Consider the following 22592-nt stretch of genomic DNA (forward strand, 5'->3'; position numbering starts at 1 on the left):
GGAACTTGGCATTCTGAGTACAAGCTTCAGCTACATACACATTATGAATCTGTAGAAGCAACCAGAGTAATTAATTGGTGCAGCAGAACTTCTCTGGATCAAATTATTGAAAAAGGCACCCTCTGAATCGAGGGTTTGATAATTCAATGAAAAATTATGGAGAGAGGACAATTGGCTCACAAGTAGGTCTTGCCTTGCAGCAATAACCAGAATGGGATATTCAATTCTATATCAAATTGTACTGTAACCTTTCACCCAGAAGTCCTGGAATTGCAATGAAAGTAGTGGAAGGAAGAGTAGTTGGTTGTTCCTATCATGTACATGTGAAAATAAAATCAATGGATAGCTGGCCAACTCCCACCCTCCTTAACAAGGGTAAAGAGTCTACCAGCCTAATTTAAATTCAGTATTTTTTGTTGTTTTGGCTTTGACAAACAATTGCAGGCTGTAATTACAACTTGAACCACTGGACCAAGGTAAGGTACAGGAATCCTTTGCAGTTTTCATCTACTCAGCCTGAAAGATCAGTTTGCAGAGTAACTTGAAGGTAAAAGGTAATCCAGCATAGATACTGGATGAGGAAATGTCTGTTGCTTCAGCCCACCTTGTCTGCACCGAGTATGATGCCTATCTGCCTAATCCCATCAGCCTGCACATGATGTATCCCTGTATTCCCTGCCTGTTCACGTGTCTGTCCAAATGCCTCTTAACTTTGCCATCATATCTGCTTCTGCCACCTCTGCTGGCAGGGCGTTGCAGGCACCTACCATTCTGTGGAAATCCAAAAACTTGCCTCACAAATCTTCTTTAAACTTTTCCCCCTCTCACCTTAGTATTTGACATTTCTAACCTGGGATAAAAACTCTATCTACCCTATCTGCCTGTCATAATTTTATACACTTCTGTTAGGTAACCTCTCAGCCTCCAATGCTCCAGAGAAAACCATCTTCAAGTTCAAGTTTATTGTTGTCATAGGCATACCTATATAGGGTAGAAATGCTATGAAAATTAGCTTTTTGCAGCAGCAGTACAGGACATTACAAATATGATAAACACAAGTTTATGTTAACTTGTGTTTGTTTAAGTTTGTCCAACCTCTCTTTATAACAAATATGCTTCAATCGAGGCAATGTCCTTGGGAACATCAATTGCATATTCTCCACATCCTTCACGTAGTGTGGCAACCAGAGCTGGACAGAATACTCCAAATATGGCCTCACTTAAATTTTATACAATTGCAACATGACTTTCCAACTTTTATATTCAATGCCCTGACCAATGAAGGCATGCATGCCATATGCCTTCTTTACTGCCACTTTCTGGGAGCTATGGACTTGCACCCCAAGATCCCTCTGTACATCAATGCTCCCAAGCATCCTGCCAATTATTGTATACTTTCTTCTTGCATTTGGACTCACATTTGTCTGGATTAAACTTCATTTGCCGTTTCTCTTCCCAAATTTCCAAATGATCTATATCTGCTGTAATGGAACTAGAATGGGTGTGAATAAAGGAGAAACCAAACTAGCATGGAGTGAGAAATTTCCGAATGCAACTGCTATATTAGAACCAAAATATGTTTATGTTCCACACATCTTTCTGTCAATTGGATTTGAGTCATTATTTAAACAAAAGATTTGCATTTTAAATTGCCGTCAGCAGTAAAATATGTTTCCTTTAGTGGTATGTTATTAACTCTAAGTAAAATATAGCAGATTAGTCATGTCACAGCAAAGATATTCTCCAAAGTTTATATAAAAACACTTCCAATATGGACCATTCTTTTTGTTCAATAAAAGGTATAAATACTACTGGTTTGTTAAGTAAAATCTGGAAACAGCACCTTGAGTAGATACAGACATAAGAGGTCAATGCTGAATGGAATAGTGGAATCTTGGAATGGTTCAGAATTTCTCGGATACTGTACCATGGTCCTTTGAATACTTCAGGACAAATTTGACATGTAGAACCTGAAATTGATGGATGAAACTTTACAAGGAAACAGGGTTCAGAACTGACTGATGATTAAAATCCCATGCTTTTCAAAGTTTAAATCAGAAAGTTTAGTTGAAATAGAACCTAATGCTTCTGGTTTACTGGTGAACCTAGTGATTCTCTCTTCTTTGATGAAACTACGTCAGGATGCTTTTCATCAAGTTCCATCTCATACTTGTGAATATTAGCAAATGACTCATCTAGAGAAGGAGAGGTTGGCAAGACCTTCTTGAGGGGTTTTGTGTTGGGAAAAGAAAAGTATTTGGCTTTTTCTTTATTAGGTTGACTATGTATCCAACTGGCTTCACCTGAAGCAACATCTACTGATGATTTTGGGAAAGACTTATTTCCAATTTGTGGACTATTAAAGTAACCTGCTTTGTGATTAAATGCCCCTGAGTTCCTTGATTTCTTCTTGTACCTTGGTGGTAATACATTCTGAGCCTTCCAAATCTTTCTCTTCTTGCATTCTTCATTATCTGAAGAATATTCTTTTGTTTTAATGGATAAATCACTGTTATTTTTAATCCAGTGTAATAATGGATGGTACACCACTCTGCCATGTTTCATGGCATTTACCCAATCTGTTATCTCCTTTTTCTGATTTCTATTCTTCCTCAAGTGAAACAGACAACAGGTAATAGTTGATAATATCATGCATGCTCCAAAAATGATGAAATAGGGTGAAACCCAGTCTGAAAATAAAACAGAAGGATATTAAATAAAATATTGACATTTTGGTCTTAAGTGCTCTATGCAACTGGTTTCAATGTGGTAAATTGTTTATTATTGTCACATGTACTGAAGTACAGTGAAAAACTTTGTTTTGATGCCATCCACACAGATCATTTAAACACATCAGTACATTGAGATAGTACAAGGGAAAAGCAATAACGTAATGCAGAATAAAGTGTTATAGTTACTCAGAAAGTGCAGTGCAGGCAGACAATAAGGTGCAAGGCCATGACAAAGTAGGTCATGAGTCTATCTTATCGTACAAGGGGACTGTTCAATAGTCTGATAACAGCATGATATAAACTGCCGTTGAGCCTGGTGATATTGCCTTAATCCTTTCTCAGGCTCTCATTAGGCTTTAGTCCAACCTCTCTTGTTATGCATTGCTGAATGTTAATTTCTAGCCACAACCATAATTCGAATTAATATGTTGCCTTAAATAAGGCAAAAAGGGTGCATGTTGGAGCATTAGATTAAATAAGCCTGCTTTAACTTCAAATAGTGACCAGGGCGAGGTATAATGTCAGACACTGGCAAATGGAGTCATGGCAGGAACCCAAGATGAGGCTATGGTCATAGAGTCATACAGCACAGAATCAGACCCTTCTGCCTATTGTATCAATGCCAACCTTCAGCACCCATCTACACCAATTTCATTTTTTCTCTCACATCCCCATTAACACTCAATTCTCCTTTCACCCCTCTACAATTAGGGCAATTTACAGTGGCCAATTACATTGGAGTACATAGTCACAGGGAGAATGTACAAACTCTGCAGAGACAGCACAGGGGTCAGGGTTGAATATAGGTTAGTGGAGCTGTGTGGCTGTGCCAACATGATACTCCCTCAATGTTTTACAGGTGGTCAAATTTTTGAGCTTGGAGAGCCATTTTCAGTTTGACAAAGAAAATTCTGGTCAAAAGTAGTTGTTGGCACAAAAACAAAAACAAATGATAGAAATAATCAGCAAATCTGGCAGCATTTGTCGACAGAGATAAAAGGTTAACATTTCAGGTCAGTAGCCTTTCATTACGGTCTGATTCACTGAATATTTTCAGCACGCAAAAGTGAAAAATGGGCACTGGCAGATGCAAAGACATCAAATGATATACACTGGAGCGGGATCTTGCCTCCAACTCATTTGCTTCACAATCTCCACCAGTCAGAGAAAGGTAGGTATGACCCATTCTACTGTAATGAAGCCTAGAATTTCTGAGATGCTTCATTGGACCTATTCAGGAACTTCCATGGTCCATAGTTCAGGAGTTCCTGTAATATCCTTTTTTTTGTTTTCAATCTTTTTATAAGTTTTCAAATTAATACAGATTAATATATAACATCAATGTTTGTACATGTAGTACAAAGAGATCAGGAGAACAATGATGGCATAGATAATCACAAAGAACAACAAAATATAAAAAAATCTGTAGATCCAACGATCTCTTAGTAAATGAAGATTTATTATATAAAAAGAGAAAAAAAACCAAATCAATAAGAAAAATTATGAACAATATATCGAACCAAACCAAGCTAAACAGAAAAATTTCAAAAACAAAACAAACAAACAAAAAACTGGGCTAAAATTTCTCAGTAGAAACAGAGCAATATTATGTCATCAACTCCATTCCTCTAAGTTGGAACATTATTGAAAGGGGATCTATATCATGTGAAAATATTGGATAAATGGACTCCAAATATCTTCAAATTTAAGCGACGGATCAACAGTACCACTCCTAATTTTTTCCAAGTTTAAACATGATATAGTTTGAGAGAACCATTGAAAAGTAGTAGGGGGTATTGGATCTGTAATATCTAAAGAGAGGAAATTTCTTTTCCTCTAATACTGGATGTCAGTTAAGTATCCTATCAGAGCATATGCAGTGGAGGTATCAAAGAGATGGTGGTGAGGCAGAGTTGGCGTCACTAATTTACACATGGGACAATGTGTATTTGTATGATGCCACTAAGAACAGGATGTGGACGATCAATGGAAGGGGATTAAACATGGATCCACAGACAGCTGCAAAGAGAACTGTGTCACTTTTGTTAAGGTACATTGAAAGTGACTGGCAAATGAACCAAAGTGATTCGAGGAAGGTCTTCATGCGGCGGGTGGTTAGTATCTAGAGGTATTGTCAGGGGTATTGGTGGAGGAAGATTCGACTGCAATGTTCAAAAGGAAGCAGGATAAATATCTAAAATTGAAATTATTTTGCTGGGCATGGGAGGGACTGAAACTAACTGGATTGCTCTTACATAGAGCTGGTATGGATTCGACGCGCTGAATATGCTGTGGGATGATTAAGGCCGCAGCTTTGTTTGATACAAGCTCTAAGAAGAAAACCTTAATATTTTATGCCTATATAACAATGATTTGTACTTTGGGACAGCACAAAACAATGCATTCCTTTCTTTTCAAAGTACGCGCGTTTAAATCCTGATGATATTGCACACTTACTGGTTGGTATTATCATCTGAATTGGGGAAATAACTTCGGAGCCCACTGCAATGATTTCCAAAGACTCAATCCTATCCCAAAGTCTTTCTAGCCTTGGGAACTCGCTTGTCTGTGACCCTACAACGCCCTTCTCTGTGATGTAATCGCACTTGGTGTAACAAAGGTGTTTAGTCTTCGCAACAAACAATCTGCTGAATGTTCTCCAGCAGGTTGTCTGTTGCTCCAGATTCCAGCATCTGCACTCTCTGTATCTCCCTCTTTATTCTTCGTCCTCTCTGGATTCTGGACCATGATATTCCAGAAACCCCCGGCTCCACCAGCAGCCGGTTAAAATCGCACTTTAATGCAGCAACACCTCAGGCGCCGGAGGAACTCAGCAGGACAGGCAGCATCCATGCGGGGACATGAACAGGCGGCGTTTCGGGCCGTGACCCTTCATCAGGACACTGCAGGTATCCGACCAACAGTTCAGAAAGAAGGGTAGCATGATATTTGGCTGAGCAACAGGTTAAAATGGAGGGCAGTAGCTCGCAGGCAGCAGCTAACAACACACTCGAAGCCAAGACTGCAATCAACGCTCGTAACGATTTGGCGCTTCTGGTGGTTCGTTCCCTTTGCGCCGCCGTCGCTGGAAAGGTCGATCTTAATTGGTCGCCTTCGAGCTGATCTGTGATTGGCGACTGCTGTCCATTCCCGAGTCCGCAAGGGCGTTGCCTCGATCTGATTGGTTCTCCTTCTGTCAGCAGCGGAAGCCGATTGGTGGAAGGTTTCCTGAGCCGGACGGCAGCGTGGAGTAGGGGTGAGTGAGGTGGTGCCGGGGCCGCTGGGTGCGGAGCGGGGGTGAGTGAGGTGGTGCCGGGGCCGCTGGGTGCGGAGCGGGGGTGAGTGAGGTGGTGCCGGGGCTGCTGGGTGCGGAGCGGGCTGAGTGAGGTGGTGCCGGGGCCGCTGGGTGCGGAGCGGGGGTGAGTGAGGTGGTGCCGGGGCTGCTGGGTGCGGAGCGGGCTGAGTGAGGTGGTGCCGGAGCTGCTGGGAGATCATCAACTCAGTGAAAGACTCACTTTGGTCTGCCGGAAGCTTGTTGGACTTCCAGCACAGCGAGATGTACATAAGGGAATGCTGCTCACTGCAGGAGTACGTGCTGAGGGATGCACTGAAGCTTGGTGCAGCCAATGCAAACGCTTTGTGGCAAAGGACCACAGAGTCTAGGCTCCTTCTCCACATGGAGGAGGGGGAGAGTCAGGTGGGGAAGCCCCTCAAACATTAAGATGGTGTATTACCCCAGGGGGCCATGTGAGTGGCAATGGTGCTATTAAAAAAAAGTAACATTGACCATGAATGAAAAAAGTTTTGCACTGTGTTTATTTTTGATTAGGAGTAAAGTTTACTTTTGAAATAAAAAAGAGTGAGGTGGTGCAGGACCTGTTTGATGTGGAGTGTGTGAACAACACTGGGACATAGTCTCAACCATGATGACCTGGTGGAATGGACCCAAAATACAGGGTCCAAGCTTGTAGCTCACCATGTGAATGACACACTGTGATGTTCCACAGGCTCATAGTGAGGGAAGGCTCAGATGGCGGAGGGCAGCAGCTGGAAATATAAAATACTCCCGGTGCAGGAATTCTGAAATTGTACAGAAAATGCTGGGTTACCTAATGGGGTCGGCAGTGACAGTGGAGAGGCAGACAATGTTTATGTTTCAGGTCAATGGTCTTTCCTTGAGGTGCTGACAAACTGACAAAAGGCCATTGATGTGAAGTGGAGATGCAAGAGACTGCAGATGCTGGAATATGGAGCAACAAATTTGTTGGAGGATCTCACTGGGTCGAGCAGCATCTATGGGGAGAAGGAATTGTCGACATTTCCCCACGCCCCCCCCCCCCAACCGAGGCTGCTTGACCTGTTGAGTTCCTCCAGCAAACTTTTGTTGCATTGATATGAAGTGTTAGCTGTGCTCAATGGTTGCTGCCAGACCTACTGAATGTACCTAACTTTTAAATTTTGATATTTTGATTGCTATTATGTGGTGCTGTGGCACACGACACAAGTATGTTTGGACTATATTCCACAGTGCCTTAAATGACAAATGAGATTGGCTTTAGTTTTTGGGGGAAGATCTTTAACAAAATTGAATTTTTATTAGTGATGTTAGTCTGGCGAGATGACCCACCTTTTAGTTTATGGCTCCCTTTATATACTTGCCAAGGTGTCTGCTGAGGAATTTGGTTAAGCCACCAGTTTGGGAAACGTGCAGTGCTTTTGAGTTTTGTCCTATCATGAACAGCTAAAGAAATTAATCTGTCCTTTGGAGTTTAGGAGAATGAAGGGTGATGTTATTGAAAGCTCCTGGGGACATGACTGAGTAATGCTGAGGTGTTTCGACTAGTAAGGCATACGTGTTTTGTAAAGTGATTAGAAATGAGAACCTTGATGAATACTGTTGTCATCTTTTTGTCTTTGTAGTTGGGTCATCATGACGACAACATTCAGTGATGATGGTGCTAAGGCAATTGAGCGGTCCACAGACATTCTTGAAACAGGCAGCAGAACCGATGCCAGTGAGATAGATGATGTGTATGAGATTGAGAGAACCTGCAACTTCATCACGAATCATGCCTTTAAAAGGGTTTGTAGCTCATGAATAGTTTATTAGATCCTTCGAAGTCACTCATAACAGTTTTGTTGAAATAATCTTTAACTCCATCACATTTGTTGCAGAAGAAAATTTAATTAAGGCTCGGGTCCAGTGTAAAGGAAGGAAGAAAAATTGATTTGCAGCCAACCCACTTCAGAGGCCTTATTGCCACCCATTTCTTAATCTCTGTTACGTTGCAAGTATGCATTTATGTCTGGGAGTACCCTCTGAAATATTCTTCCATTCTCAACAGGTGGCCCTTCAATTTCCTGATGAACTTCTCATCGATGCTTCTGCCATTATATCAAAATTGGAGAAAAACACCAGTACCAAGATTTTCATATTGGGTGACACATCGTATGGCAGGTTTGAATTAATTTAACATTTGATACAACTTTCATCAACTCTTTGAATGTGGGGAATGCTGGCAAGGGCAGTATTTATTGTCCATTTCTAGTTATTATAATTATTCTGCAAGTATAGTTTTTTGCATTTTCAGAATTATTTGAAAATTTCATGTCTATTTATGTAGCTGCTGTGTGGATGAAGTTGCTGCTGAGCACCTTGAGGCTGACAGTATAATACATTATGGAAGAGCATGCCTCAGTCCTACCAGAAGGCTCCCAGTAATGTACGTGTTTGGACAAAAATCTATCGATTTGTATCAATGTGCTGCCTCTTTTCGTGCACTCTACCCAGACAAGTCTACATATGTTATAATTCTATATGATGTCATCTACTCATATGCACTTGGTAAGAGTTTGTTCATATTTACTCTTCTCCCCTTGTATTCTCTCTCCTAAACTAAAAATGTTAGAAGTAATTTCTTGTTTTGAGGAGCTTACAGACTCTTCTGGACTTCGTTCATTCTTTCAATCTTTCTTGCTATTATTATTAATGAATGTATTGCCTTGTCCTGAGCTGACTTGAAAGGAATTTATAAATGAAAGTAAACCTGTGTGATTTTTGTTTTTTAAACACATTTTTACAAATGAATTGTGTAGAAACTGAAATTAATTTAGTCCTGATTGTTTTAAAAAGATGAAATACACTTTTTTTTTCATTCTTCTACCCTTGTTGCTCAGATATTCTGGGATCCAAAGGTATTTGACACTCAACTTCAGCCACTGCATAATCAATATATCTTCATGTATTTATTCTGTTCATTTCAAAGATTGTTTGATACAGTCTGGTTGGTCCTTTTTACCGACATATCAATGCATAAAAAGCTGGCTATGATGTTGTTGAATGGGAGTTTGATCTAAAAACATTTCTTATAAAGTTATACATTCAATAAACACATGTATAACAATTTCTATCTTTATTTTTTTGTAACCATCCATTATGCAGTCTTGTCTAAGGCAATTGTTTGATCTTTTTTATTAGATGAACTGCAACAGCTACTTCAACCAGAATATGAAAACCTTGTTGTTTCAACGGTTTGTAGTTACAGAAATGGAACAACTGATCTCTGCGGGACCGATGGTCTTCACAGTGAAAGTGACGTTGTTATCCAGGGATCTTGCAATCATGCAAGCAACCAGCCAAGCCTTCAAGTTATTAATAAGTTTGGCCGCCAATTCACTATCCATGATGACAGGAGCGTGAATGACTACGATATGTTCTATGTTGGACAAGAGAGCCCAACTTTGACAAATTTTATGATGACGTGGAATCGGTGTTCTTTTTGCTCATTTGATCCAGTGAAAGGAGTCGGGCGACAGGAAACCGTGAATATTAACAAGGCTTTGATGAAACGTTACTACATGATCGAAAGAGCCAAGGATGCTCAAGTTGTGGGAATTTTAATAGGCACCCTTGGTGTTGCTGACTATCTCTCCACCATTGATCACCTGAAATGGATTGTCAAGCAATCGGGCAAAAAAAGTTACACCTTTGTAATGGGTAAATTGAATGTTGCCAAATTGGCTAATTTCTTGGAGGTGGATATATACGTGTTGGTAGCTTGTCCAGAAAATTCTCTGTTGGATTCCAGTGAGTTTTATAGGCCAGTCATAACACCATATGAGATGGAGGTTGCTTGCAATCAGACAAGGGAATGGACTGGAGAGTATGTTACTGACTTCAGGGATCTCCTTCCAGGTTTGTCTATTGTCACATTCTCATGCTTGTACCTGTGGATGTAGCAAAGTATGTGTTTTTTTTGTTCTGATTTATTCATTTTTGTTTACAATATTGGTATCACTGGCGAGGTCAATATCTGTCGCCCAAGCCTAAATCCCCGCCAAGGTAGTGGTGCGCCACCTTCTTGAACCATTGCAGTCCTTCTGGTGAAGCTACTCCACTGTGGTGTTGAGTAGGGAGTTCCAGGATTCAGATCTAGTGACAGTGAAGGAATGGTAATGTATTTCCAAGTCAAATGGTAATGTATTTCCAAGTCAAACTGATGAGCCTCTAAGCAGGGGACCTGACAACTGTGTCCTCGTGTGCCTGCTACTCTTTCCCTGTTTGGTGGTAGGGGTTGCAGGTATGAGAGGTGCATGTGAGTGAACGTTTATCATTTTATATTAAAACAAAAGTATACCTACAGTTTTTTCCTTTTCCGCTAATGGCACCCTTGCATGGTCTCACGGTAAGTTTAGAAATTGGTCACATTTTGGCCTTTCACTTTCCACGTGGTAGAGCTAAGAAGATTGCTGATATCTGCATTTCTGTTTACCTGAAAACTAATTAATTTTGGTACAGCAGCAGACTCATGAAATTTGCAATTGCATTTTAGTTCATCTTTAGTGTAGGAGGGAGTAGAACCAATTTTGCATTCAACCAGTTTGATTTGGAAATATATTGCCATTCCTTCACTGTCACTAGATCTGAATCCTGGAACTCTCTACCCAACGCCACAGTGGAGTTCCTTCATCAGAAGGACTGTGATGGTTCAAGAAGGTGGCGCACCTCCACCTTCTCAAGGGGATTTAGGCTTGGGTGATGAAATATTGGCCTCACCAGAGATAAATACTCTAATTGCTTATGACAATTTGAACCCCATGTGCAGAATAAACTCCTGTAGTCTTTCTTGCAATATATCTTAAACCTACACTCCTACGTGTATGTTACACTCCTACATTAAACCTACGTTTTCAGTGAAAATTGTACAATAAAATATCCCTTATGATTTGCCTAATTGTGCATAATTATATAGAATGGAGCCAGGCCCTTCGGCTCTCTGGGTCCACCCTAACCATCATTTTACGCTAATCCCAGTTTATTCTCCCTACATTTCTAGCAACTGTCCCTGAGATTCTGCCACTCACCCACATACTAGGGTCAAGTGACAGTGTTCACTTAACATACCAACCTACATGTCTTTGGGATGTGGGAGGAAGCCAGAGCATCTGGGGGAAGCCCACACAGTCACAGAGAACATATAAACTCCATACAGATAGCAACGGATGTCAACGGAAAAACACACTGCTGGAGAAACTCAGTGGATGTGAGATTTGAATCTGGGTTGCTGGAGCTGTGAGGCAGCAGCCCTACCAGCTGCGCCACTGGGCAACTGCTTTCGGTTATGGTGATTATCAGTTACATAATCACAGCTAGCCAGAATTAAATTGAGCTGTCTCAAACTATTAGACAGTGGGGATGTAAGAACAGTTCATTGCACCACTCAGCTCCAAGCCTATATTGCTCACCCTCCTCTTATTTTCTCCTCAATATTCCAGACTGAAGTAACCTCACAGACAATACCTTTGTTTTGTGCTAGGTCTTAGTGGACTGACAACTGTTTTCATTAAGTGTCAATGACTTTCTGACTTTCTGCCTCACAGGTGCATGCTCTCATGTTCAATTTCCGGATGAGAACTTCAAAAGTGAGGAGACCAATGTCTCGCTAATAACTGGAAACCTTCGAGCAACCCAACTGCTGAAGTCAGAGGGGCAAATCAATGCATCCAGCACATCTCTGATCCCCAGGAATGATGCTCTAGCAGTTACTCAATCACATTCAGCAGGTAATAATTTTTAATTATTGAGAAGGGAGATGGTTATTTTTCTCATTTGTACTCTCAAGGGTGTATCCATATTTCACATTGTAAAGAGGCAGGCAAGCCACTTGTTCTCAGTGCTCTAAGGGTGTGATGAGGCTTGTGGACTTCCTTTGCCTTAAATGGATTGAAGTATTTAACATCTGTGCAACGTGTGAAAATGGGCACAACTTTGTTGTGTGGAATTCACAAAGACCGGCCACTTGGGTGAATTAAGAGGAAACTGTCACGTGGCCTTAAAACATCACCTGGGAGGATAGGTGGGAGCAGTTAGGCAGGCAACCAAAGTGCATTTAGAGTCTATGATTTATTTTAGTGATGCCACAGATGAGAAAAGGCAAAGATTGTATTTCTCAAATTTTTGCAATCTTGTAAAGATCTTCTCCTTTGTTAAAATTCAACATCAGTGTTTGAACTGGAAATTTGGAACTTAATCATGTCACTTGACTTTATTGTAACTGTAAAGGTAGTACAAGTGAATGCAAGTCATCAAATGGGAAGTGAGGGTGTTAAAAGATTACATTCTGTAGTGTTGGAGTGAAATATACTAGGAGAAAAAAACTGTCCAGCTTTACTGGATCAGCTATGAGAAATGAAGATGATCAACAGCACATTTTCAAATGTAAGTAAGATAAAGAAGCATTTCTTGTAATGAATAAAAGTACTCTCCACCGTCCATCCACTTCAAGGTGCAGTGGGCAATCAGTACTGTTTCGTTCAGTTTACTTCATTCCAACAAAAATCATGGATATGTTTTTCAGGTCTGAAACCCAGGGTTGAAGATGTATTACAAATCCAATGTTTGTGGCCCTTCCCCTTGGAATTCTTCATTTTTAGCAAAGTTTTCAGGTTTACTAACTACCCAGTAGGAGTTGAATTCACGTGGTTGGAACAAATTTGGAACAGATAATTACTGGAGTTAAATGTTGGATTGTGGTGCTGAAAAGAGTCATTGCTCACTGTGTTTTCCATAACCTGTTTCATAAAACAAAATGTTCTGTGGTTTGCTCTTTTCTTTTAATGATAAAATTGCATTGTTCATTGAACTCTTAGTCCTGGTGTTTGGTTGTCAAGTTATGGATAAAACTCTGGTGGACAGTGGCAATAAGGTGCTGAGGTATGATATAGTTTCAACATTTTTCAGCAGAGTGATGGAGTTGGTGGCTGAGGATCAGAATTTGGGATGCGGATCAAAGAGTAAAATGTCAGTCTTCCTAAAATTTAGTTGGATAAAATATCTGCTCATCCAATACAGGATATCAGGATGAATGGAACAGTGTAATTTTGGACATGGACATACAGAAATTTGGATAACCAAAATTTCAGAGAGTAGTATTTGCTGGGAATGGTTAAGACTAGGGGTAACAAACATAGATGATGGTTTCAACAGCAGATGAAATGAGTCTGTCAGTGTTATCAAGGGCATGTCTTGAAACTCATCTGTCAAAGATAGCAACAATGTGTTGAAAATTGAATCACTTTCAACATTTGCTAGGAAGAGGGATGGAATTGGTAGCTAGGGATCAAAGTTTGTGATGAGCACTGAAGAATATAACTTCTGAAAATTTAATTCGAGGAAATCTCTGCTCATCCAGTCCAGGGTATTGAACAAGCCCTCTGATAACTTCGAGATGGTGAAGCGGTCAAGAGACGTTGAAGATGTCAAAAATGTTCTCTCCATTACCAATGCACACTCTGAATAAACAGTTTGAGTCCTTCCATTAGCCTATTACTTAGTCCTAGATTGTTTTTTTTCCTTTTCCTGTATCTCTACCATCTGTAGGACTGATATGAACATTATTTTGCAGCCTCATTCTTAAAAACTCGGAGCTGGAAGGGATTGGAGCAAAAACTTGGGGAGACTCCTGTGTCAAAAGCAGTGGAAGGACGGAAGGGGATTGCAATTGCCTATGAGGAAGAGGGCACTAGTTGAAGTAACTGCTCCCCTGGACATTGACAATGTGTGCGAAAATGAACTGAAACCTAATTTAAGGAATAAAGAGACCAACAAGGATGTTCCCATTTGAAAGCAAATTGGTCTCCATAATATTTCTTTGAATGTCTGTAACTTTCCAGATATTGGAGCCTCCAAATACCAAATAACGGTTAGCAGTTTCCTGCTGTCAGCTCACTCTGGTAATAACTCTTGACTGTTTGTGAGTGGTAACATTCAAATTGATTTTGATTGAACCAAATTGTGAGCTTGAGAAATCATTCTCTGAGGTGCAAAGTTATTTTGTAGGATATTGTTGATTTTATTTTATGAATCACCTAATCGGAAGTGATGATGAAGCCAAATAGAGAATTCACTGATATCGTGCTGAATGCTGTGAATCTGCTTGGACTGTTTTTGTATTATATATTCTAGATAACATGGAAAAAGTGTTCATTGTTCAATGATTTGAGCTGTACTGTGATGTGTTCATTAAATGACAAATAGGAAAATTGGATGGGCAGAAGGAAAGGTACAGCTGTGAAGACTGACTACATTAGGTCTCATGTTGCAATATCTCTTTAAAGTACTTTCTCATCAATGCCATTGTCAAGTATTTAGCAATAATGACAACTTGTTTGGTGCACTCATACACAAATTTTAAATTGAGTGCAGAGACTGAACTCTCTGCAAGGATTCAATGTTTTGAAAAATAAGGATGGAGATGGATTTGGCAGCTATTCAAAGGGAATGCAACAATATGAGGAGAGAGTTATGAACTGCAAGTCTAAGACGTGACATCAACTATTGGAGGAAAAATGAAGGTAGTGGAAATGCACGGGATGTGGGAAAAAATATATGGTGAGGTGATGGTGTAGAGATGTGACATTAATTGTAAACATTTTTTAAATTAATCCATTGAAACAACTGAAGGGTAAGAAGCAATGATGGGCAGGATAGCCTTGGTGTGAGATTGAATCTTCCACATTCTGTATTCTAAGTTTATAGCTAGAGTACTGGAGAAAGAGTCCAGAGGCAATGGTCAGTTGTTTCGATGACAGTGGAGATGAATGCAGATAATATTGTCACCACTTGTTGGGCAGTGGATTTGAACTTCAGTCAGTGCACAATCTGTGCATTTTATTTGATTCCTCAGTTTGCGAGCAGTAATTTATGGGCTAACTCAATTGAAAAAGTGTGTACTTCTGGGAGGAGCTAATTTTCCCAATATAGAGTATTCTGCCTCATCCATGACAACATAGCATGAAGATGGTTGTGTGATGGAGGAAGGTAGTGGAGAAATAAATCCAGTCTGGATCTTGCCCATTAATGTAAGACCTGATTCCTGATGTATTTTATGGATGTTCTGAAGGAAAAAATGGGTTTGAAATACTTGCACCCCATATTAACTGCAATCTTATTTTTAACCATAATGATAAATGATTATTGTTTGACCCAGAGACATACCATAGATGTAATCAAATGGTAATAATGTTTCAATTTAGAGCACATGGAATGAAGACTGAATACCTCATGATGCCTTTCACTTGTGATATTTTAATGTAGTCTGAAATTATAATCAATAAAAATAATTTTATTTCTGGGCTTTGGGAAAGTTGATCATGCTGTAATGTATATCCACTCCCAGCATCTGACTTTTGTCACTTTTGTTTTTAGAATGTGTTAGTAGGAGGCAGCAGGGAAGTTGATCTCTTGTGTACTGTCCTGAGTGCCAGTGTTAATTCTAATGAAAATTAATTTTGGATTGTAGGGGGGAGGTGAATATGGAGCAAATTATAATTTGGTATTTTTATTTATCAATCACCTGGACTCTATAAGCTTAACTACAATATAACTCTGTTGGTCTGGCACACTCAGGATTTTGGAGGTGCCAGTCTGACAGATGTTCCAGGATATTAGGTGTTGTATTGGTTTATTATTGTCACTTGTACCGAGGTACAGTGAAAAGCTTGTCTTACAAACCAATCACACAGGTCAATTCATTACACAGTGCAGTTACATTGAGTCAGTACAGAGTGCATTGATGAAGTGTAGTAAAAACAATAACAGTACAAAGTAGTGTTACAGCTACAGAGAAAGTGCGAGGTCACAACAAGGTAGATCGTGAGGTCATAGTCCATGTTTTTAATTTTTAATGTTTTAATTAATGCTCCAATGCACTTTTAATTTTAATGTGTTAGACAGTGGTATAACAAATTTTCCAGTGAACCCAGTGAGTTTAAAGGGAGTACAAAAAAGAGAACCAGATGACTTTCAAGGGCGCACAGGATTGGGAGCCCTGGGGAGATTAAAATGAGCACAGGAACCAGGGCTCCAGTGAATGTGGGATCCAGGCCCCTGGTTTGTTAATGCAAGTGGGGGAACTGCAAAAGCCATCTCAAGCTTCCGGCTGCATGGTCATTTCACCATCTCTTCCCACTCCCACGCTGACCTGTCTATCCTCTGCCTTCACCATTGCTACAGAGAGGCCAAACACAAATTGGAAGAACAACAGAGACACAAGAGACTGCAGGATCTGGAGCAACAAACAAACTGCTGGAGGAACTCAGCAGGTGTAGCAGCAGCTGGGGAAGTGGGAATGGAGGAATTGTCAACATTTTTAGCTTGAAATGTTATATCGGGACTCCTGATGTAGGACTTCGACCCAAAACATCAACAATTCCTTTCCTCCCACAGATGCTGCTCGACCCGCTGGGTTCCTCCAGCGGATTGCTTGTCGCTGTCAATTTTGTATCACAAAGATGTGAACGTACAAACTAAGAATAGGCCGCTCGGTCCCTTGAACCTGCTCCCCCACCCCCCGCAATCAGTAACATCATGGCTAATCTGATTGTAAGTTCAACTCTATTCCTGTCTCCCTGTGGTGACCTTTCATATCAAGAATCTGTCTACCTCCGCCATAAAATCACTTGAAGAGTCTGCTTTCGCCAACTTCTCGGAGTTCCAAGGACACTTGAGAGAAATCAAATCATCTAATTTCTATCTTAAGTAGGCAGCACTTTTTTTTTAATATAGGCAGTGTAAGCATCAGATTCTCCCAAAGTGGACACAGCCTCTCCAGATCCATCTTTCCAGAACTCCTGAACAATTGTTTGTTTCAAAAATGTCACCTCTCACTCTCTTGTCCTCCAGTGGAAACAACCCTAGCCTGTCGATCCATTCCCGGTAAAACAACATTCACAGCCTGGTAGACCTTCTCTGAAATGCTTCCGATGTATTTACGTCTCTCCCTAAATCAGGAGATCAATACTGCACAGCGGACCGTTTAGAATGAAGCAGGAGCCAGAATGGACAGAGCTAAGTGGCAACTAACCCAGGAAAACTCAACAGTTCAGGAATATTCCACCACAGGGTAAGCATGGAGAGATGAGATAAGATATCTTTATTAGTCACATGTATATCAAAACACACAGTGAAATGCATCTTTTGCATAGAGTGTTCTGGGGGCAGCCCGCAAGTGTCGCCACGCTTCCGGCGCCAACGTAGTATGCCCACAACTTCCTAACCCGTACGTCTTTGGAATGTGGGAGGAAACCGGAGCACCCACAGAAAACCCACGCAGACACAGGGAGAACTTACAAACTCCTTACAGATGGCGGCCGGAATTGATCCCGGGTTGTTGGCGTTGTAATAGTGTCATGCTAACCGCTACGTGGGGTGATTGGTTCCACAAAATGTGAAGAGCTGCAGGGTGACGAGCCAGCGCACCAGGTAAGGGGAGGTATGAACAGGCTGAAGAAGGCAGAGCGAAGCGAGAGCGAACCACGTGAGGCACAAAGGTAGTGGGTGGTAGGGAGAAGCACAGAGGCGGCTGGGTGGTCCCGGGTGGATGTGGCAAACTGTGCACGGCCCCAGCAGAGTGGAGTCCAAGCGGACCTGAAAGGGTGAAGCTAGGAACGAGCTAAAGTGGCCCGGAAAGGGTGAAGTCAGGATGGAGTCCAAACGGACCAGAAAGGGTGAAGCCAGGATGGAGCACGCAGACCTGGAAGGGAGACTGCAAGGTGGAGCTTAAGAGGACCTGAAAAGGTGAAGGCAGGTCCTCTTAAACCCATCCTATCCATGTATTTATCCAGATGGCTTTTAAATGTCGCTAATGTGCCTGCCTCAACCAGTATTTGGCACGTTGGCCTTCAACAGTCAGGGCATTTAGTATAGGAGTTGGGAAGTTATGTTGCAGTTATATAAGATGTTGGTGAAACTGCATGGAGTATTATGTAGTTTTTCTCATCCTGTTACAGGAAAGATGTTATTAAACTAGAAAGAGTGCAGAGAAGATGTACAAGGATGTTGCCTGGATTTCGGGGCCCGAGTTACAAAGAGAGGTTGTGTAGACTAGGGCTTTATTCACTGGAATGTAGGAGGCAGGGTGGGCACAAGGTGGTGAGAATTCTCCCACTTTAAGTAATCTCCACACCCACCCCCAACACGCCTCCTCTTTTCTTCCCTTTCCTAGACTATCTCTTTCTCTACCCTGCCCTTTATCGTCCTTACCATTGACCCATCCCCCGATGGACCTGCTCTCCCCACCTCCCCCGCACCTGCCTGTCACTATCTCTTATCTGCATCTACCTATCACCACCCTGTGCCCACCCTGCCTCCCCTCTTTTGTCCACCTATCACTGCTCTGCTTTTCCCTCCTATATATTGGTCTTCCCCTTTTCCTATCTTCAGTCCTGAAGAAGGGTCCTGACTCGAAACGTTGACCTCCTGCTTTTCTCCATGGATGCTGCCTGGCCTGCTGAGTTCCTCCAGCATCATCGTGTTTTTAATACAGATTCCAGCATCTGCAGCCCTTTGTTTCTCTAGCAGGTCAGGCAGCATCTTTAGAGGGAGAAACAGAGTCAATATGTCAGGTGAATGACCTTTTATCAGAAGTGAAACGTGAATTCTGTTTTGCTCTCTACGGATGCTGACTAACCTGCTGCATGTTCCTAGCATTTTCTGTTTTATTTCAGGTTTCCTGTGTCTGAACTTGTGTCCCAGAATGTAACAGTGATACCAGTGCCAACACAGGTGGGACACTGGTCTGCTTTGTGTTCGTGTTGTGTCCTCTGGCTGCAACCCACAAGTATCCAGGATCATGTTTTACTTTGTTTTCCTTGATGTTTCAAGGTTCAATAACTTCCGTCATCTTAAAACTCGGACTATTGCCAAGATATGCAATTATATGTGGATCATTGTTACTGTATAGTTTGTAGGGAGTAATCTGATGTAAATGATCACAATTCAAAGTAGATACTTCCTTATTACAGTAATCATTATAAGATCTTAGAACTCTGTGTGAGGAAGCCTTGAGTAATATTCTACATCTACAAAGATACTACAATCTTCTTTTACCACACTGTTTGTCTAATTATTTCTTCAAAGATTCCAGACTTTTAGCCCATATTACTCTCCCATTCTTGATGTTCATCACTCTTTCTGTAAAGAGGAAATTTTAATGTTGATCATTGCCTAGCACCGGTGTGAGGTCTCCTAATTCCAGTTTCTGAATGGCTGTGTAACCAAACTGGGTCCATCCATTGTCTAACTGAGCAGTTTCATCACAGCTTTTTCTGAATTGGATTCTCGTTTGGGTCAGGGAGGTCAATGTTGAGTTGGCATTGTTGACTGCTGCTCCGCATTGGTTGGCTGCAAACTCGTGATGAGTTTGCTGAGATTTGGGTTTATTTTAACTTCATCTTTAACTATTCCATCCCAACATGGCAAAATGGTATCACCTTTAATTCTTCCTTTGACAGTGCATTGCACTTGTCTGTAATAACTACCATTTGCTCTTGTACTTCCCACATAAGGGATGTTTCATGGCCTTCATCCATCCTGAAACCTTGCAGCCAATGAAATACTTTGGAAATGTAGTCATTGTCAGAAACATAGCAGCCAACTTGCATATAGCAAGGTCTTATGAACAGCAGTATGATGGTAAAATAATGATTTGATAATATTACTTAGGGATAAGTATTGACTGGGGCAAGGGAGTCAATGTTCTTCCAATAAAGCATTATACCAACATTATTGGAACTATCTGATCACACTTTGACAAGTACAGAACGTGTTCCATGCAGTGTATTTCAGCTATTTTGTGTGTACAGTATGCCGATCGTGAAGTATTTTACTGACTTCAGTCTGATATATACAGATCATTCTATACAAGAAACTTCAAAATTACATGCGGTTCGTATCAAGATTTTCTGTAACACGGAGCTGCGTCATCTGCATGTGTCAAAAAACACGAATTTTTAAAAGAAGTGTTGATTTATTTACTTTTTTTTCACATAAGAGTCTTGCAAATTTCTACAGATGTAAGGTGGAGAGCATTCTGACTGGTTGCGTCACAGCCTGGTATGCAGCCTCCAATGCACAAGATCACAAGAGGCTGCGGAGAGTTATAGATTCAGCCAGCTCCATCTCGGGCACAACCCTCCCCACCATTGAGGACATCTTCAAGAGGCGGTACCTCAAGAAGGTGGCATCCATCACCAAGGACCCTCACCATCTGGGACATGCCCTCTTCTCATTGCTACCATCGGGGAGGAGGTATAGGATCCTGAAGACCCACACTCAACAATTTAGGAACAGCTTCTTCCCCTCTGCCATCAGATTTTTGAAAGGTCCATTAACCCATGAACACTATCTCATTCTTTTTTTTATATACTATTTATTTATTTTGTAATTTATAGTGATTTTATGTCTTGCACTGTACTGCTGCTGCAAAACAAGAAATTTCATGACATATAAGTTAGTGATAATAAATATGACTCTGATTCTGAGCACATGTAGAGTAAGTATATCTATTGCAGTCTAATACAGAAAGTAACCTGTTTATAAACCAATTTGCTGTTGTCCTTTACCATCACTGATTCTTCATTTTCTCTTCAGGATTTGCTGCATTTGATAAAGGCTGACCTAAGATGGCTAGGAATTCAGAACCAGACACATAGGAGTCGTGTCATATCCAACAATTTCTCCTCCAGGAGAGAGTTACTGAAAGGTATTCCATCACATGACCAAACTCTTCCATTATTATGTATGTGAAGAGACATAACTGTTCTCAAACTAACTGGTACAAATTTCAGATCTGTTTACAGAATATCTTTGCAGACAGGATAATATTCATTTATGCTCAGCATATCCTTGCTGCTAATGTTATTCTCCCTCATCATAATACTTGGTCAATAAAATACATTACTACTTGGTCAGCCATTGGTTAGTGTGTAGCAAGCTAATCTCTGAGTCAGGAGTCACTCCTGAGACTTGAACGTAATGGTAGACTGACACTGTGAGAGGGTGCTGTACTCTCTGGAGATTCTGAATATCAGATAAGGCCCTTTACTTTCACAGGTCTGATACAAATATTTGAGGAATAACATAGAACGGTACAGCAAAGAACAGGTCCTTCGGCCCACAATGTTGTGCCGACATAACTAATCCCTCCTACCAACAGAATGCCCATATCCCTCCATTTTCCTCTCATTCATGTGCCCATCCAAGCCCCTCTTAAAAGCCCCCAATGAATTTGCCTCCACTACCCTATCAGGCAACACATTCCAGGCATCCACCACTCTCTGAGTAAAAAAAAACTTACCCCTCATGTCTTTTCTGAACCTACAGGAGTAGGGAGTAGCACAGTAATAGCACGGGAGTTCTCTCCAGTGTCCCATTTAATATTTCTCCTGAGCTGGTATCTGATATTTTCCTGCTTCAGGAGAGGGAGGGACAGAAATGAATTCCGTCACAAGATAATACAAAAGGAAAATAACGCAGATGCTCAAAATTTCAGAGAGCAACAGAAAATGCTGGAAATCTTAGGTAATGACAGTGAAATGTAAAATAAAGATAACATTTCAGGTCAATAACTTCTAATTAGGTCCAAATTAGGCACAAAATAAAGGGCCTGGCTTTCAATATTCATCACTATTGCTAAGACCATTAACGTGATGCAATCCTGACCTTTGGTTGCTGTCTGTTTGGTATTTGCATGCTCTCTCTGTGACCATGTGGGTTTCCTCTGGGTGTTCCAGTTTCCTCTCACATCTCAAAGATGTGCCGGTTGGTAGGTTAATTGGCTGCTGTAAATTGCCCCTAGTGAGTGGGTGAGTGGTAGAATCTGGAGGGAGTTGATGAAAATAAATGAAATGGGATTATTGTAGGATCAGTGTAAATGGGAGGCTGGTGGTCGGTGCAGACTCGTTGGACCGAAGGGCCTGTTTCTGTGCTGTATAACTCTACAAGGATAGTCGGAACATATTGCTTGATCGGGTAGTGGAGGAAGGCACTCTCACAACATTTAAAAAGTAGCCAGCCAAGCACTTGAATCGTGAAGGCATAGAAGGCTATGGGCAAGGTACTGGTGTATGGGATTGGTATAGTTAGACACTTGATGGTCAGCATGAGCATGGTGGACCCAAGGCTCTCTCTCTGTGCTCTGTGACCCTATGACTGATTAGATTGCTTGCTGAGATGCAGAGATATAAAGCTAGGTCTGTGTGCACTGGAGTTTAGTAAAACGGAATGCATTCTCTTCGATACGTACAAGATTCTGAGAGGCTGTTTTCTCAGAGTTTAGAACTTGGAAACATTGTCATAGGTAAATGGATCAGCTATTTGAGTCCAATAGAAGGAGCAATTTCTTTATGCAGAGGGATATAATTCTTTGATTTTTTTCTCTCTCTTTATCAGGTAGATTCAATGGTTTGATTCAAACAGGTAGCGAGAGCTGTGACTTGGAGTGAGAATCAGGGCTCTCTGTGTGAGAAGTGGGAACGTATAAAGAGGTGAGTGTCGGGAAGCAGGACTCTCAGACTCTAGTG

General features: G+C 41.1%; 1 protein-coding gene across 5 annotated transcripts; it reads left to right on the forward strand.

Moving 5' to 3' along the window:
- The first annotated feature begins 4707 nt into the window (after positions 1-4707).
- On the forward strand, positions 4708-15366 carry dph2 (diphthamide biosynthesis 2). Of its 5 annotated transcripts, none has more exons than XM_052011937.1 (7): positions 4708-5988; positions 7653-7815; positions 8078-8190; positions 8357-8577; positions 9211-9927; positions 11613-11795; positions 13637-15366. In XM_052011937.1, the coding sequence occupies exons 2-7, from the start codon at positions 7663-7665 to the stop codon at positions 13759-13761; spliced, it is 1512 nt and encodes a 503-aa protein (XP_051867897.1). In that variant the 5' UTR covers positions 4708-5988; positions 7653-7662; the 3' UTR covers positions 13762-15366. The 5 variants fall into 5 exon arrangements, with proteins under 5 accessions (XP_051867897.1, XP_051867898.1, XP_051867901.1 ...); XM_052011938.1 differs by lacking the exon at positions 4708-5988 and adding an exon at positions 5998-6029; XM_052011941.1 differs by lacking the exon at positions 4708-5988 and adding an exon at positions 6021-6070.
- Positions 15367-22592: the final 7226 nt, after the last annotated feature.

Source organism: Pristis pectinata, chromosome 3 (genome assembly GCF_009764475.1).
Source record: "Pristis pectinata isolate sPriPec2 chromosome 3, sPriPec2.1.pri, whole genome shotgun sequence".
Taxonomy (NCBI): Eukaryota; Metazoa; Chordata; class Chondrichthyes; order Rhinopristiformes; family Pristidae; genus Pristis; species Pristis pectinata.